The sequence below is a fragment of the Neoarius graeffei genome, chromosome 24, assembly GCF_027579695.1.
Source record: "Neoarius graeffei isolate fNeoGra1 chromosome 24, fNeoGra1.pri, whole genome shotgun sequence".
Classification (NCBI taxonomy): Eukaryota; Metazoa; Chordata; class Actinopteri; order Siluriformes; family Ariidae; genus Neoarius; species Neoarius graeffei.
The window spans coordinates 49,011,310-49,029,935 of record NC_083592.1 but is presented as its reverse complement, the minus strand read 5'-3'; the positions used below and the strand labels follow the sequence as shown (position 1 = coordinate 49,029,935).

The 18,626-nt window shown below is 41.3% G+C and overlaps 1 protein-coding gene across 1 annotated transcript; it reads right to left on the bottom strand.

Moving 5' to 3' along the window:
• Positions 1 to 5,531: 5,531 nt before the first annotated feature.
• ube2l3b (ubiquitin-conjugating enzyme E2L 3b) lies at positions 5,532 to 18,333 on the bottom strand. Its single transcript, XM_060907416.1, has 5 exons — positions 18,244 to 18,333; positions 12,939 to 13,034; positions 12,579 to 12,765; positions 6,934 to 7,101; positions 5,532 to 6,833 (listed from the first exon to the last, which is right to left on the bottom strand). Exons 1-4 carry the CDS (start codon positions 18,268 to 18,270, stop codon positions 6,947 to 6,949), a joined length of 465 nt encoding a protein of 154 aa, XP_060763399.1. The 5' UTR covers positions 18,271 to 18,333; the 3' UTR covers positions 5,532 to 6,833; positions 6,934 to 6,946.
• Between the last annotated feature and the right edge of the window lie 293 nt (positions 18,334 to 18,626).

Sequence of the window (18,626 nt, the reverse complement as noted above, 5' to 3'; positions counted from 1 at the left end):
AAAACTGATATTGTATTCACAATAGAACACAGACAACATATCAAATGTCGAAAGTGAGACATTTTGAAATTTCATGACAGCAGCACATCTCAAAAAAATTGGGACAGGGGCAATAAGAGGCTGGAAAAGTTAAAGGTACAAAAAAGGAATAGCTGGAGGACCAAATTTCAACTCATTAGGTCAATTGGCAATAGGTCATTAACATGACTGGGTATAAAAAGAGCATCTTGGAGTGGCAGCGGCTCTCAGAAGTAAAGATGGGAAGAGGATCACCAATCCCCCTAATTCTGCGCCGACAAATAGTGGAGCAATATCAGAAAGGAGTTCGACAGTGTAAAATTGCAAAGAGTTTGAACATATCATCATCTACAGTGCATAATATCATCAAAAGATTCAGAGAATCTGGAAGAATCTCTGTGCATAAGGGTCAAGGCCGGAAAACCATACTGGGTGCCCGTGATCTTCGGGCCCTTAGACGGCACTGCATCACATACAGGCATGCTTCTGTATTGGAAATCACAAAATGGGTTCAGGAATATTTCCAGAGAACATTATCTGTGAACACAATTCACCGTGCCATCCGCCGTTGCCATCTAAAAGTCTATAGTTCAAAGAAGAAGCCGTATCTAAACACGATCCAGAAGCGCAGACGTCTTCTCTGGGCCAAGGCTCATTTAAAATGGACTGTGGCAAAGTGGAAAACTGTTCTGTGGTCAGACGAATCAAAATTTGAAGTTCTTTATGGAAATCAGGGACGCCGTGTCATTCGGACTAAAGAGGAGAAGGACGACCCAAGTTGTTATCAGCGCTCAGTTCAGAAGCCTGCATCTCTGATGGTATGGGGTTGCATTAGTGAGTGTGGCATGGGCAGCTTACACATCTGGAAAGACACCATCAATGCTGAAAGGTATATCCAGGTTCTAGAGCAACATATGCTCCCATCCAGACGACGTCTCTTTCAGGGAGGACCTTGCATTTTCCAACATGACAATGCCAAACCACATACTGCATCAATTACAGCATCATGGCTGCGTAGAAGTAGGGTCCGGGTACTGAACTGGCCAGCCTGCAGTCCAGATCTTTCACCCATAGAAAACATTTGGCGCATCATAAAACGGAAGATACGACAAAAAAGACCTAAGACAGTTGAGCAACTAGAATCCTCCATTAGACAAGAATGGGTTAACATTCCTCTCCCTAAACTTGAGCAACTTGTCTCCTCAGTCCCCAGACGTTTACAGACTGTTGTAAAGAGAAAAGGGGATGTCTCACAGTGGGAAACATGGCCTTGTCCCAACTTTTTTGAGATGTGTTGTTGTCATGAAATTTAAAATCACCTAATTTTTCTCTTTAAATGATACATTTTCTCAGTTTAAACATTTGATATGTCATCTATGTTCTATTCTGAATAAAATATGGAATTTTGAAACTTCCACATCATTGCATTCCGTTTTTATTTACAATTTGTACTTTGTCCCAACTTTTTTGGAATCGGGGTTGTACAGTAACCACTTTATCCTGATTACGTTTGTGGTGGATCTGGAGTCTATCCCAGGGAAACTGATGGGAATAAACCCTGGATGGGATGCCAGTCTAACGCAGAGCCCCATGCGCGCACACGTTCACACCTAGGTGCAACTTAGAGAGTCCGAACCACATACTGGCAGGTTTTTAGGAGGTGAGAGAAAACTGGATAACCCTGAGGAAACCCACAAAGCACAGAGAGAGCAAAATCTCACATAGACAGTAACTTGGGCTCAGGACCACACCAATACTACCCAGAGTGGCACTGTGTACTATTCACCCATGACCTATAAATCATGAAAGAGCCTGCTTTGTTTTAAACACTTCCTTAACACTTTTATTTTTTCTACTGCTTGTCTTTTGCATTTTCCCTTCTCTCTGTAGGTGCTTTGTATTTTAGTGTTTGTTGGGTCTCTGATCCTCTACCTCCATGCATCCAGGTTTCGTGCTCTGCTCCTTGGCAGTTTCTTTACATTGTAATATAATAAATTATATATACATGCCACTGAGGCGTGCATGCATATACATACACACACAGTGCTGAGCGTAAATGAGTACACCCCCTTTGAAAAGTAACATTTTAAACAATATCTCAATGAACACAATTTCCAAAATGTTGACAAGACAAAGTTTAATATAACATCTGTTTAACTTATAACATGAAAGTAAGGTTAATAATATAACTTAGATTACACATTTTTTCAGTTTTACTCAAATTAGGGTGGTGCAAAAATGAGTACACCCCACAACAAAAACTATACATCTAGTACTTTGTATGGCCTCCATGATTTTTAATGACAGCACCAAGTCTTCTAGGCATGGAATGAACAAGTTGGTGACATTTTGCAACATCAATCTTTTTCCATTCTTCACCAATGACCTCTTTTAGTGACTGGATGCTGGATGGAGAGTGATGCTCAACTTGTCTCTTCAGAATTCCCCATAGGTGTTCGATTGGGCTCAGATCAGGAGACATACTTGGCCACTGAATCACTTTCACTCTGTTCTTTTTCAGAAATCCAACAGTGGCCTTAGATGTGTGTTTAGGATCGTCATGTTGGAAAAGTGCACGACGACCAAGGGCACGGAGTGATGGTAGCATCTTCTCTTTCAGTATAGACTCTATACTGAAAGAGAAGATGCTACCATCACTCCGTGCCCTTGGTCGTCGTACACTTTTCCAACATGACGATCCTAAACACATCTAAGGCCACTGTCTATACTATAGAGCAATACATATGTGAATTCATGATGCCATCAATGAAATGCAGCTCCCCGACACCAGCAGCACTCATGCAGCCTCACATAAGGACACTGCCACCACCATGTTTCACTGTATGCACCAGGCATCTCATCTCATCTCATTATCTCTAGCCGCTTTATCCTTCTACAGGGTCACAGGCAAGCTGGAGCCTATCCCAGCTGACCACGGGCGAAAGGCAGGGTACACCCTGGACAAGTCGCCAGGTTATCACAGGGCTGACACATAGACACAGACAACCATTCACACTCACATTCACACCTACGGTCAATTTAGAGTCACCAGTTAACCTAACCTGCATGTCTTTGGACTGTGGGGGAAACCGGAGCACCTGGAGGAAACCCACGCGGACACGGGGAGAACATGCAAACTCCACACAGAAAGGCCCTCGCCAGCCCCGGGGCTCGAACCCAGGACCTTCTTGCTGTGAGGCGACAGCGCTAACCACTACACCACCGTGCCGGGCACCAGGCATTTTTCTTTGTATTCCTCACCTTTGCGATGCCATACAGTTTTGAAGCCGTCAGTTCCAAAAACATTTATCTTGGTCTCATCACTCCAGAGTATAGAGTCCCAGTAGTCTTCATCTTTGTCAGCATGGGCCCTGGCAAACTCTAGGTGGGCTCTTTTGTGCCTGGGCTTTAGGAGAGGCTTCTTTCGTGGACAGCATCCATGCATGCCATTCCTCTGCAGCGTACGCCGTATTGTGTCACGGGAAATAGTCACCCCAGTTTGGCTTTCTACTTCTTTAGATAACTGCAGTGAACTTGCATGCCGATTTTCTTCAACCCTTCTCATCAGAAGACGCTCCTGTTGAGGTGTTAACTTCCGTGGACGACCTGGACGTCTCTGTGAGATGGTTGCAGTTCCATCTTTCTTCAGTTTTTGTACCACTTTTGCTACAGTATTCTGACTGATAAGTAAAGCTTTGCTGATCTTCTTGTAGCCTTCAACTTTGTGGTGTAAAGAAATTATTTTCTTTGGGGAATTCTGAAGAGACAAGCTGAGCATCACTCTCCATCCAGCATCCAGTCACTAAAAGAGGTCGTTGTTGAAGAATGGAAAAAGATTGATGCTGCAAAATGTCGCCAACTTGTTCATTCCATGCCTAGAAGACTTGGTGCTGTCATCAAAAATCATGGAGGCCATACAAAGTGCTAGATGTAGTAGTTTTTGTTGTGGGGTGTACTCATTTTTGCACCACCCTAATTTGAGTAAAACTGAAAAATGTGTAATCTAAGTTATATTATTAACCTTACTTTCACATTATAAGTTAAACAGATGTTATATTAAACTTTGTCTTTTCAACATTTTGGAAATTGTTACTTTTCAAAGGGGGTGTACTCATTTACGCTCAGCACTGTACATGCCACTGAGGCGTGCGTGCATATATATAAAATGTGTGTCGAGAACTTTCTATTTCTGTTTTGACCTACCTTTTTGAAGGTCTAAACAATCACATTGTCAGATGTGGATGTAACATGGTTTCCTTTTCAAAAAGGTTACTGTACCTTTACAGGTACAACGGCTTGTCACTGGGGTAGTACCCTCTTATATACTGCTCGGGAATATACATGTACCTTTTTGGTCCTAGAAGAAGAATTCTTTTATTCATCACACATACACTTATGAAATTCCTCTCTGCATTTAACCCATCTGAAGCAGCGAACACACACATGCACACACACGTGAGCAATGAGCACACACACATACCCAGAGCAGTGGGCAGCCATGCTAACAGCGCCTGGGGAGCAGTTGGGGGTTCGGTGCTCTCGCTCAAGGGCACCTCGGCGTAAGGCTGCCCCATGTTAACCTAACTGCATGTCTTTGAACTGTGGGGAAACCCATGCAGACACGGGAAGAACATGCAAACTCCACATAGAAAGGACCCTGTCGGTCGCTGGGCTCAAACCCAGAACCTTCTTGCTGTGAGGCGACAGTGCTAACCGCTATACCACTGTGTAGTATCACTAGTACTAAGGTACTTATTTGTACTCTTTATATACTGCTTGGGAACATATATGTACCCTTTTTGGCTTTAAAAGGTATGCATAGTTACCTTAAGGTCCAATAATGAGCCCTAGGGGGTATATTAGTGTAGATTATACCTTGGGGAACAGAAATGGACTCCTACTGTACCCTTATTTCTAACAGTGTACTGTATAAGCCTTTTAGGAAGATAGAAACATTTTATATATATATATATATATATATATATATATATATATATATATATAAACTCTTAAGGTAACCTGTCAGCTGAAAAAAAAAACCCTACTTAAACACTACTGCTATCTGTTTAATAGCTTTAAAGTCTTCTTCCACATTAGTTAATATTTAACCTATTTCATTTCATTTCTCATTTTCCAGATGTTTCTAATCTTCCATGCAACATAATAAAGAGTTCCTGATTTATCCCTCTGGATCTGGGAACCCTTAAAACTCTCCATCAGCACAGGCGTTTTAGTGTGGATCAAAAGTCAAAAGATGCAGATTTACTCATGTAAACATAGATCAGGCCTTAATGTGCCGTTTGCTTTGAGATCCCAATGTTTTTGTCAATGCTACCATCTAATGGAATTCCATAGAAAGCACATGATGCACTTGGAGTTTTAAGAAATTACTGATGCTGTTTAATACCAATGGTCTTTGCCACGTGTGTATAAAACAGAATTATTTTTTCTCTATGAATCGATACGTCAGGTTGAATTTTTTTTCCCCACTGGAGAATTCCACACAGTCAGTCTTGTTAGTTAGCTGGATTTATTAGGAAACCATTGACCAATCAGAGAGTCAGCACACTCAGAGTGACCAATCAGAGTCAGCCGCTACTTGAGTATATGTCATTCCCATGACTGTGCCAGTTTATTCTATTTCCACACGCAAAATATATAATGACTGTAAAAGAATATCTTCATATCGCTGATATTACTCTATGAAGGGGGTTAAGTGACAAGAGACTATATTTCCAAACACATCAACCACCAATATTTTTCATTATAGGCCTCTACAAATAGAAAAGTGCCAAAGCACACCTTAACAACATCTACTTCACGAAAGTATCTTGGCTAGAAATGTGAAAGGAGAGATTAATCACAACAGGCTGATAATGTCGATACGATTCTAAAGCGGTGCCGACTAATCTTTATTCAGAATAAACAAAAATAAATGCTTTCAGGCTGGAGGCACCATTTCCTAATTTTTTTTTTTTAATATATATAACACATGTGCGCGCGCACACAGACACACACACCCTAAACCCAAACAATGAACAAAACACAAGAGCTCTCTGTGAAACTTTTAAACTAAAGGATCTTTTTAAAAATTAGACAGACATCCCCATAAAACTTTCATTCACAAGAATTGTATTCCTTCCTTTCTTCACTTGTGGGGACGTATATGATAAGAACAATATCAGTGTCTAGGTTTTGTTGTTGACTAATCAGTGCATTTGCAAATCTATGGTATGGTCAGAGCAGGTAGGACGCTGTCACACAAAACACAGTGCAACTCGATGAGTGACAGAGGGGGGGAAAAAAAATCAGATTAAAATTATCAGCACACTCCTCTGGGATCAAGGTGTGTCACCTACATCACCTCGTTCATTGGTTTAAATATTTTGGGTTGTGTATGCATGGGTGTTTTTTTTGTTGAAAGGAAAAAATCATAGAACATAAACATGTGAATTAGATACAACAAAACAGTCCACAAGAAAATTTATATTTAACATATTTTTTGCAGAATTCCTTTTCGAATAAGCCGTTAAACTTTAAAGAGATTAAGAAGTGCATATTGATGTGAAGATCATTTCACTCAGAACAGCATCACACAGCACTCAATAGTGAGACACCAAGTTAGAATTTCTTGATTACATTTCCTGAACAAACTTTTTTAAAAAAACAGAAAATAATAATAATAAAAAAAAAAAATCCAAAATTTTCCTAAAGGCTTCAAGCTAACACCAGGTAGAGAGACTGGTGATGGATCCACATGGAGTCCCGATTTACGACGGAGGCTGCAGCGGCGGCGGTGCGATTCTCCAGCTCGACTAGAATGATATGTATAGTGAGAAAGAGAAGAAGGAAGAAAGTGAGGAAAGAAGAGGGTATAGAGGAGGATTTATGTTTGGGAGGAATGGGGCTACACACTTGTCAGGTGCCATTAGTCCACTGGCCGCTTTTCTCCGTGTTTCTTTGTAAAATCTTCCGCGTTCTTAAAGAATTTTTTACGGTCCTTTGAGTATTCTTCTGCCAAGTCGGCCCTCAGGGGATGTTCTGGCTGTGGGTCGTTCACCAGCGCGATGAGTGACTGAATAACTGGGGGGGGAGAGAGGAAAAACAAAAAACAAACAAACAAAAAAATTTAGGCAGACACGCTACATGAAAAGGTATCATCAATTATTTTAAGATTCTTAAGCACCTTATTTATTTAGGAATTCTATCAATTCCTAACTGAATAACATGCTTGAGAATTTCAAAAAAAAAAAAAAAAAAAAAAAAAAATCACTGAGGCCTTTTCATGTGGCGTGCCTGCCTCAATTTGTAATAAGTAAATTTCCTTAATTAATTTTTACTAGACAAAATACTAGAATGCAAACTTGTAAGCGAGGACAATATAAAAATCTCATTGTTAGTTTTATTAATTTATTTTTATTAATAATGACAAACTGGAAGCAGCTGATGGGATGTTAAAATATTGTACTTAATCTTTTATATTGTTAAATACAATTTATTTATCCCTCCCCTTTTAAATATTTCTTTATTTTCTATAACATACTGTATATATTTTTTTATTCTACAGACATGAAAAAGAATAACTGAACAAGTTTTTCGTTTTAATGCAACCCTAATTTATTGTTGGAAAACTGTTTACAAACCTTGTTCACCGAGATAAACATTATACATTGTCAAAATTCCTTCAGGAATCTTGATAAGTCTTATCGCCCAGCACAGATTACATGCCATTCATGCCACTCTTGAAGAAAAACTACATGAAAGAGTGTGTTTACTACAGTGGTGCTTGAAAGTTTGTGAACTGTTTAGAATTTTCTACATTTCTGCATAAATATGACCTAAAACATCAGATTTTCACACAAGTCCTAAAAGTAGATAAAGAGAACCCAGTTAAACAAATGAGACAAAAATATTATACTTGGTCATTTATTTATTGAGGAAAATGATCCAATATTACATATCTGTAAGTGGCAAAAGTATGTGAACCTCTAGGATTAGCAGTTAATTTGAAGGTGAAATTAGAGTCAGGTGTTTTCAATCAATGGGATGACAATCAGGTGTGAGTGGGCATCCTGTTTTATTTAAAGAACAGGGATCTATCAAAGTCTGATCTTCACAACACGTTTATGGAAGTGTATCATGGCACGAACAAAGGAGGATTTCTGAGGACCTCAGAAAAAGCGTTGTTGATGCTCATCAGGCTGGAAAAGGCTACAAAACCATCTCTAAAGAGTTTGGACTCCACCAATCCACAGTCAGACAGATTGTGTACAAATAGAGGAAATTCAAGACCATCGTTACCCTCCTCAGGAGTGGTCGACCAACAAAGATCACTCCAAGAGCAAGGCGTGTAATAGTCCACGAGGTCACAAAGGACCCCAGGGTAACTTCTAAGCAACTGAAGGCCTCTCTCACATTGGCTAATGTTAATGTTCATGAGTCCACCATCAGGAGAACACTGAACAACAATGGTGCGCATGGCAGGGTTGCAAGGAGAAAGCCACTGCTCTCCAAAAAGAACATTGCTGCTCGTCTGCAGTTTGCTAAAGAGCACGTGGACAAGCCAGAAGGCTACTGGAAAAAAGTTTTGTGGACAGATGAGACCAAAATAGAATTTTTTGGTTCAAATGAGAAGCGTTATGTTTGGAGAAAGGAAAACACTTCATTCCAGCACAAGAACCTTACCCCATCTGTGAAACATGGAGGTGGTAGTATCATGGTTTGGGCCTGTTTTGCTGGATTCTTCCAAGCCGGTGTGCAGGACTGATCAACAGTTACTGGAAACGTTTAGTTGCAGTTAATACTGCACAAGGGGGTCACACCAGATACTGAAAGCAAAGATTCACGTACTTTTGCCACTCACAGATATGTAATATTGGATAATTTTCCTCAATGAATAAATGGCCAAGTATCTCATCTCATTATCTCTAGCCGCTTTATCCTGTTCTACAGGGTCGCAGGCAAGCTGGAGCCTATCCCAGCTGACTATGGGCGAAAGGCGGGGTACACCCTGGACAAGTCGCCAGGTCATCACAGGACTGACACATAGACACAGACAACCATTCACACTCACATTCACACCTACAGTCAATTTAGAGTCACCAGTTAACCTAACCTGCATGTCTTTGGACTGTGGGGGAAACCGGAGCACCCGGAGGAAACCCATGCGGACACGGGGAGAACATGCAAACTCCGCACAGAAAGGCCCTCGCCAGCCACGGGGCTCGAACCCAGAACCTTCTTGCTGTGAGGTGACAGCGCTAACCACTACACCACCGTGCCGCCCATGGCCAAGTATAATATTTTGATCTCATTTATTGAACTGGGTTCTCTTTATCTACTTTTAGGACTTGTGTGAAAATCTGATGTTTTAGGTCATATTTATGCAGAAATAGAAAATTCTCAAGAGCTCACAAATTTTCAAGCACCACTGTACATTACGGGTCCATTACGAGGTCGATGAGGTCAGTTCAAACAAGACTAGTCTCACAGACAGCTCTACATTTTGCCAAGCACTGAAGATAACTTTCTCTGGAATCATTAATATTATTTTGAAATTACAAAATCAAGCATCTTTTCACTAATCATTCAGGGTTGAGGGAAAAAAGAAAAAAACAAAAAGAAATTATGCAATCAGCTAAAAGTGGCTTAAATATTAACTCCTGAAGAAGTAAGGCCATAAAGCTGGTGCTTCAGTTTTTCATGCTGTTATCTTGCTTCGTAAAAATAAGGCTTTATATCCTGTTGCCGATCGCACCGAAGTTAAATTCTACGCTACAGAAAGGTAGGTTCAGAGTTCACGGGCCTTGATGGACATCCTCGGACTCACGATCATGTGATCTGAAATGGGTAAACACAAATCCAAAATGGCAGTAGCTAATAGCTCTACTCGTGTAGTCAGTGATACAATTTGGCCCAAAAATCTTGATAAAGTGTCCACGATTACTATCGCAAATCATCTTTCAAAGTGTGGCAAACAAGAGGTTGGTGAAAATTTACAGACAATTATTTACATAGTGTATATATGATGGAGGATCATAATGCCGCGTTTGTGAAAGGACTTTGCTATCATGGTCAGCGCAAAAGCGAGTCACTACATGCAGTTCGAGTGAAAACGTGGCCATCAATGACGGCGTAGCTCACTCTGGCCCGTCTAGTCTGGAAGGAACGATCTAAAGTGGGCCACTTGGCGCAATAAATGTTGCAAGCTATATACAGACGCTATACACATCCTAGGAATGCCTATCTATTTGCCAGAAAGAATCCAAAACGGTGAGGAATTGTCTGAGAAGCAGCAATTTTTGTTGAACTTAATTAGCCCATAACTTCATTAATGATTGTAATTAAGCAAATCTGGGTAGAAGTTATATGCACCCTAGTACCCTATCTTCACGGCAGAAAGAATCAAAATCGGTGAAGAATCGAGAGAGAAGCAGCAATTTCCGTGAAACGTGGACGATGCCGGACGGACAACAGACAACACATGATAGCATAAACTCATCGCCTGTCAGCCCGATGAGCTAATAATTAACAATGGCAGTGGTGATATGGGAGAGTTACTGTTCTTGTAAAGCAGGGTAAGTCTAGTTGTTTTTCGCTCACTTTATGACCTTCTGAAGTCTTTTATTGCTTGGAAAAGAATGAAATAATAGTTATAATGAATTGTTAATGCAGCCATAAGCTGCACAATAATGTACCATTTTGAGCTATATCTCAGACTTCGTGGTTCATGAATACAGATAATCCAAACAAACATGGTGCGTCAGCGTTTGTTTACCCGTTTCAAACCATGTGACCACAGCACTCTAATGGAGACGAGGTCGTCTATAGTACAGCTTTAACTGTATTCTGCTTCACTTGTCAAGCCCTGTTTGTGCTGGATTCGTTTTAGTATAGGCAGGTACTATAGATTAAAAAGTGATTACATACAAAATACAGACACACACAATGCAAATGACACACTGTATTTCAAACATAACTCGACGTACACATTCGGATCAGGAGCCTGCAAGATTCAGGAACATCTTAGTCATATACGAGTTCAACAGGAAATCGAAGCACTGTGCGCTCTTGTTTTATAGACCCCTTCGCAGTAAACGTCATTCATACGTAAGCGGAAATTGCGCGCGCAGCCTGGACCCAAAAAAGACTCAGAAATGCCTAGTTGTTGTGTTTTTGGGTGTCAGAATTGTAGCAGTGATGGGGTTAAAATGTACAGAATTCCAGCAGGATCTCACCCATTCAAAAAAATAAAAAATAAAAAAAAAATAAAAGATCGATGACGTCTATGGCTACAAGCCATCAAACGTGTAGACTGGGATGAAAGCACTATCAAAAATGCGCGGGTTTGCAGCGCCCACTTCATCACAGGTAAGATCAGGCTATTTATTAAATCTTTCTTTTTTATTCTTTCTAGTCTTCGTTTATTGACGTAGCAAAATACTTTGGTAACGTTTGTCTGATTAGCTGGGTCATAGTTACACAATGTAATGAATATTGTTAGCATGTTAACTTAGCTTTGCATGCAATTTTGTTTGTAGGAGAGGTCTCGCTTGACTCAAGCAGTCCAGATTTTGTGCCATCATTATTTGTGTATGCTGAAAATCACAATTTTAAAGCGAGGATGGAAAGGTAAAATTGTGTGCCCTCACTCTAAATGCCAACTTACGTTGACTGCTCTAACCTAGCTCCCGCCCCGTTCAGTTTCATTTCTGCTCTCTGCCTCTCGCTTTTTACGCAGCTCTGATTTCTCTTAGCTGCGCTCTTTACACTATCATTCCTTTCATGCCATTACCTCCTGCAAATTGCTGTTTAGTGTTGGTATTTGCTGTTGTAGCTAAAGCCACATTGCCATCACATCACTGGCATAATTTGATTAAAACAAAATGAATATGAATTCATTGTTAATCAAGTTGTACATGCCCGCACATAACATAATCATATGCGTCTAAAGACTTGTAGGCAAGAAGTTTTTTGTGGGTGTACACTGAAGTCTTGTCAATAAGGTACGAGTATATATCTGGCCATTGTATACCAGGGAACTTGCTAACATCGTCCGTCCACTCTTTAATTAAATACGGATCCGGTAGGCGATGTCCACTTGTTAGAGTTAACTTATTTATGTAGCATTCTCGATCTTGTAACGACAATTGTTTGGCATAATCTGACAGCTCATAATGCCGGTCTATGGGCAGCGCCATTGTTTCTGAGTCCAGGCTGCGCGCGCATCCTGGCAACGGTCGGTTTGTTTACAAATATGCGAAGGGGTCTATTACACCCTAAATAGGAGTTGGTATAGTTTTTAAATTGAAACTAATGTTTTGTTATAAAAATGGAAAACAAATTGCAGCATTCAAATGACTTGTCAACATATAGAGAAATGATCAAAATGTTTATTGGGAAAGATCACTAAAAAGGCTGGAACAAATAATATATAATTAAAAAAAAACAAAAACCACCACACACACTACAGCATTACTAAGCACTTTAATACAATCCAGTCCAGTCCAAACCCAGCACCATGTTGATGGCTTGATGCTGGATGATGTGGTGTCACTTACCTTGGTCAGTTTTGGTGGCTGGCTTCCAGTTCTCTGCACTAATCACAGGCAGACAGACCTGCCCTTTCTCGTCAATGTTGGGGTGGTAGATCTTCGTCTTGAACGTGATCTTCGGGGGTTTAAAAGGGTACTCTGCAGGGAAAATAATCTCGATCCTGAACGCCCCTTTGTCATATGGAGGGTTATCCTAAAGAAAGGTGAGAAACACACACTGAAAGTGAAATTTCATAAAGATAAAATGTCGGAGAATACACAACCACCTTTTTTAAATGAGTCTGTACGCATGCACACTTTTTAGAATAAAATAATAAAATGAAACAATACATTCTGTTAAAAAGCAGCACAGAAAAAAGGACTTACTGGAACAATGAGGCCTTGCCATGTCAGTATATTCGATTCATCGACTTGAATGTTCCGGAAGTTTTTCATTCCAGATGAACGAATATCTTCAAGCTCCTGTCAAAATGAATAAAATGCAAGTGTTTCAATTTGATATCAACATTCAAGCCCTTACTTTGTCAATCGATGAAGATTGCGCCATAAGGGGAGATGGGTGCTTCCCATTTTTCAGATGCGCTTTCTTGTTCCCTTTCCTTATTTCCTGTTCTCACGTGTTAGCGCTCAGACGAGAAAAGGAATGGACACAAGAAAAGAAAGCAAGGCCAAAAAACAAAAGGCGAATGTGTCCGAAACACGAGATGTCCTTGCTCACTTTGAAGTGACCTCATACTTAGGCCAAGTTTACATTAGACCGTATCTGTCTCGTTTTCTTCGCGGATGCACTGTCCGTTTACATTAAAACGCCTGGAAACGCCGGGAAACGGGAATCCGCCAGGGTCCACGTATTCAATCCAGATCGTGTCTGGTCCGGTGCTGTGTAAACATTGAGAATACGCGGATACGCTGTGCTGAGCTCTAGCTGGCGTCGTCATTGGACAACGTCACTGACATCCACCTTCCTGATTCGCTGGCGTTGGTCATGTGACGCGACTGCTGAAAAACAGCGCGGACTTCCGCCTTGTATCACCTTTCATTAAAGAGTATAAAAGTATGAAAATACTGCAAATACTGATGCAAATACTGCCCATTGTGTAGTTATGATCGTCTTTAGGCTTGCCATCCTTCCATTTGCAAGTGGTAAGTGACGCGCATGCCCGACATGCACTGAGATCACACACACAGCGGCTCAGTCCCGAATCACAGCTCGTGCGCTCCACTCGCGCGCTCTGTGAGCTGCGCAGGGCCGGAGTGTGCACCCTCCAGAGGGCACTCGCTGTTCAGGGCGGAGTGATTTGGAGCGCAGGATGCCTGCGGAGCCGAGCGTATCTGTGTATTGGCGTTGCTGTGTGCATGCGAATCGTGTATTGGCGTTGCTGTGTGCACACTAATCGTTTTAAAAACGTTAATCTGATGATCCGCTGATACGGTCTAATGTAAACCCCACCTTAAAGTGCTCATGGGACCTCATAATCTCAGCTTGATTTCTTTGGAATACATTTTTAAATGTATATGTTCCTAAAATTGCTGGACTTCCAGGTTAGGGATAGAAAGCAGGCTTCATTTATAGGACTGGAAGGCACACAATGTATTTCTAATATGCTCGTTTAAGAAACCAGCAAATTATTTACAATTTTTGTAAACTAAACATACACACACACTTTGACAACTTTAATAGGAACACCTGTATACTAGCATGACGCATAAAATCATGCGGCTACAGATCAAGAGCTTCAGTGAAAATTCTCATCAAAAACATTAAAATGGAGAATACAAGTGAGCTCGGTGACTCTCACCGTGGCATAATTGCTGGTGTGGTTGACGACCAACCACAATAACCTCTATCTATGAAGTGCAACTTGTGTGGACACGGGTTTCATGCAAGGATGGGTCTTTTCAGCCGACACAACACGAGAGGAAAGAAAGAAAAAAACCCCAGAAGAAACAAAATACTTGGAAACAAGAAATAGCCACCGCAGACGAACTGTTGCGTCAGATGGGTTGAATTACGTATTTTAGAAAACAGCTGATCTCCTGGGAATTTCACATCCAACAGTCTTTAAAGTGCAGCACTTGCAAGTGGAAATTCCTCACTGAAGAGACACCTCAGAGAAGAATGGGCAAAGGTGGGTTTCTCAAAAGCATCGCAAAAAAAAAAAAGTCATCTTTTAAATGGTCGCGCAAGGAGCACAATGAACACTCTTGCTCCCAATTAAGACACTCATAAGGGGTGTTCACACGGCAACTTTTACTCCGGTGTAGCACCAGGGCTGCCCCGGTAGAGCGTTCACACGGTACAAAGTTATACCGGTGTAGCCCCTGAAAGCTGCTTAAACCGGTGCAAATCTAACCCTGCTCGGGAGGTGGTTTAAGAAATTTACTCCAGAGTAAATGCTAGTTTGCAGGGCAGCACCGATATAAAATGGGACGTCTGAATGCTACAGAGGTAGACTCACTACGCGTGAAGAGAGTTGATTACATATGGGCATTGCATAATTTGCATCCTGGTATTTTGCGCTTCCAAAATGGTGAATATCAACAACAACAGAACTGCGTGTCTTCGTCCACGTTGTTTTCCCAGCGCTTGGTGATGCCATGACAACCGTCCACATGGCCATGAACGACATGAAGTCGTCGATTTGTTGCCGAATTAATTGTAGAATGCGTTGTTTTCGTGCTCTCTTGTACTTGTGCAACCTTTCCTTTCTCTCTTTTACGGTGTCTGATAGACCACAACGTAGAAAGTTTGTCTGGAGAAGTATAAACCATGGTTTTTCGATATATCAATCACAAACAAGGTGGGAAAAGGAAGTACATTTTCACGCATGCGCATATTTCATTTCTGCATTATAGCACGGTCGCAAAAACTGCCGCGTGAACACAAGTGGGGCTGCACCGGCGCTAACACGCTTCTCTCTAGTAAGCAGGTTTGTGACGTGTGAACGCTCCACAAAATTTACACCGGTGTAAGATATATCGCAACAAAATACATCGGTGCAGCATCGATGCAAATATGTGCCGTGTGAACACCCCTTTAGAGTTTTGGTAAACCTACCAGACTGGTTCAACTTGACAAGAAGGCTACAGTAAGTCAAATAACCAACCACTCTTTGCAACCAAGGTGAGCAGAAAAGCGTCTCAAGACGCAGTTTTTTTTTTTAAAGCAACAATATAATACTGGAAATTTTATAGTTACAGTATGGTATGAATGGCCATGTTATAGTATTGAGTCATACAATTATTGCTCCACTTTAAAGAAAAAAAAAAGTCTATGAAGATTGCACCATACAGGGAGATGGGTCTCATTTTTCAGCTGTGCTTTCTTGTTTCTTTTCCTTATTTCTTGTTCTTTAATGGTTCCTGTCCTTTTACACATACATACTAATGTGTGGGCGGCGCGGTGGTGTAGTGGTTAGCGCTGTCGCCTCACAGCAAGAAGGTCCGGGTTCAAGCCCAGCGGCCGGCGAGGGCCTTTCTGTGCGGAGTTTGCATGTTCTCCCCGTGTCCGCGTGGGTTTCCTCCGGGTGCTCCGGTTTCTCCCACAGTCCAAAGACATGCAGGTTAGGTTAACCGGTGACTCTAAATTGACCGTAGGTGTGAATGGTTGTCTGTGTCTATTGCCGCTTTTCCACTACCAACACGGCTGAGTTGGGCTGAGCCGTGCCGTGCTGAGTTGGGCTGTTGGAGTTGCATTTCGACTACAACCGCGCTGAACCGTGTTGGCTGGAAGTGGGTGGACACATTGGGTGGAGTTAGCGAAAGTGGGTGGACGTCACGTGATGTCGTTAAGCGGCGCAAACAGTGACATCAGTGATCTTTTAAGCGGTAGTCTCACGACCCGGATAGTAAACAATAAACATGGAGGACATGGAGTCGTTAGTGTTGCTAGTCTTGGTGCTGTGGCTTGTTGTCACCAACAACGCCAACAGATACTGGCAAGAGCGTATAGATGAGGCGAGGCGCATAAGGCTTCAGAAATTCTCGTAATTCGTAATTCTTCTTCTGGGTTTACGGTGTTTACAGATCCCAGCGTGCTCGCGGGGCGTGTGTGGGCATGTGAGGACACTCCTCCTCACCAATCAGTGCACAGGGGAGTGTCTCCTCACGCCCCTAGCCCCACTCGGCTCGCTTTGGCTCGCTTCAGCCCTACTCCAAAACCGTGCGAGTTTTGGGTGCTAAGCAGGGCTGAAGCGAGCTGAGTCGTGCTGCTCTAAGGTAGTTGAAACGCGAGCCGTGTCGGGCTGAAGCGAGCTGAAAAAGGGTAGTGGAAAAGGGCCATATGTGTCAGCCCTGTGATGACCTGGTGACTTGTCCAAGGTGTACCCCACCTTTCGCCTGTAGTCAGCTGGGATAGGCTCCAGCTTGCCTGCGACCCTGTAGAACAGGATAAAGCGGCTAGAAATAATGAGATGAGATACTAATGTGTAACCCTATAAATCCAATCAAAATCACTTTTTAAGTACTGAACAAGCTACACATAGTGTCAAAAAATTGCTGTCTGTTAAATATATAAAGGAGTAGTCAGATCAGATGAGGAAGTGTCCTCCTTATAAGTACACTTTTATTTAAAAAAAAAAAATGCACTGCTCACTCTATGTCAAATCACTGAAAGTATCATGTTACACATGATATCTGATCTACAAGGAAACCTTTAAGTTAAAAAAAAAGTGCCTCACTCATTACTGGAGAAAAATATCCAGACTAGACAATTTTCAGGCATCTGACTAGCTGATGTAGGGAAACTGGTCTGTGCTCTTGGATGCACTTGAAATGAAACCTACACCCAGTTTCGGTTTTTCTTCAGGGCCTTGCTAACTAGCTTGCTAAAAGGCTATGACATACATATACACGTCCAACTCTAGCTTAAAAAAAAAAGAACAGTCTGTTTTATAAGGCACTCATTCATTTATAGTTTTTTTAAAAACTTAACAACCAACACATTCATTTATCTAGCTAGCAATCTGCACTGCAGTTTTAGGTTAACAGACACCCAAAGCTAGTTTAACATTACTTCTGCTTATTTTTTTTAAAATATTCTAATAGTCTTCAGATTCATAATACTTTAAATAAACAAACCAATAAACAGATACCATTTTTAGAGAACTAAAAATATTATGGCTAGATTAAGCTAAACATAATGACCGGTTTTTTTTTTCCCCTCACACGGCTGGCTAGCTAGCTAGCTAGCTAGAGCTCGTTAGCTAGCTAGCATATCCGAGACATGAACTTTTATTTTAACTAAATTATTATACACCCTTATTATTAAGCTCCCTCTCGATTTGTTGATAAAACCCAGCAAAAACAAAACAATACATTCATTTGAACCAGTGCTGTCTATTTTCACTCACAAACCCGGCTTGGGTAATACAGCTAACCGAGACACACCGGCTATAGCCGAAACCGCATACTACCGTACTAAATAGTATGTTCCGCCGCTGCTTGCGTACTATTTTATCCACACTATTTAGTACGGTAGTATGCTGTTCCGGATTTAGCTACCGTCTGAGCGATACAGTAAGTTTAACCGAAACTTAACGACAAACCAATGTGAATAAACTGATTACTCGGTCAGTTCAAGTAATAATCAGTTTAATAAAGAATCCCTCATTCGAGCGTCGATTACAAAAGCGATATAAAAACCAAAACCAGAGAAATAAAGCTATTCTACCTTGCAAAGTCTCCTGGTCGCCGACATCTTGAATCGTTCGACTACTCCCAGAATGCACCGCGGCAACACAACAAGACTCAGCAGAAACTGATGCTGAGAAGCTTCACAGACAACTCGTTTAAGTGTTAAAAATAATCTAAAAAATACAAAAGCGACTAAAAAGAAGTCATGTTCTGAGTTATATGTGTACACAGTTGAAATTTCCATGTTTGTTCTCCAAAGAAAAAAAGAATAGAAATATTTAAATATTAGGCGTGGCTAGATTTTTTCCAGTGGGGTGGCCAGGTCAGACCCAATGACCTTATTGGGGTGGCAAAATAGTTACTCATCTTCTTCCAGAGAAAATAACACAGTTTTCGGGAATCAGACACAGACGCGCAGCT

What these genes read in the sequence shown, in the direction of transcription:
- ube2l3b (XM_060907416.1), bottom strand. Translation starts at nt 18,270, where the DNA reads ATGTCGGCGACCAGGAGACTTTGCAAG. An exon ending in GGCAAGGCCTCATTGTTCCA is followed by an intron (nt 12,766 to 12,938) that starts GTAAGTCCTTTT and finishes ACCTTTCTTTAG; the next exon opens with GATAACCCTCCATATGACAA. An exon ending in AGCCACCAAAACTGACCAAG is followed by an intron (nt 7,102 to 12,578) that starts GTAAGTGACACC and finishes CTCCCCCCCCAG; the next exon opens with TTATTCAGTCACTCATCGCG.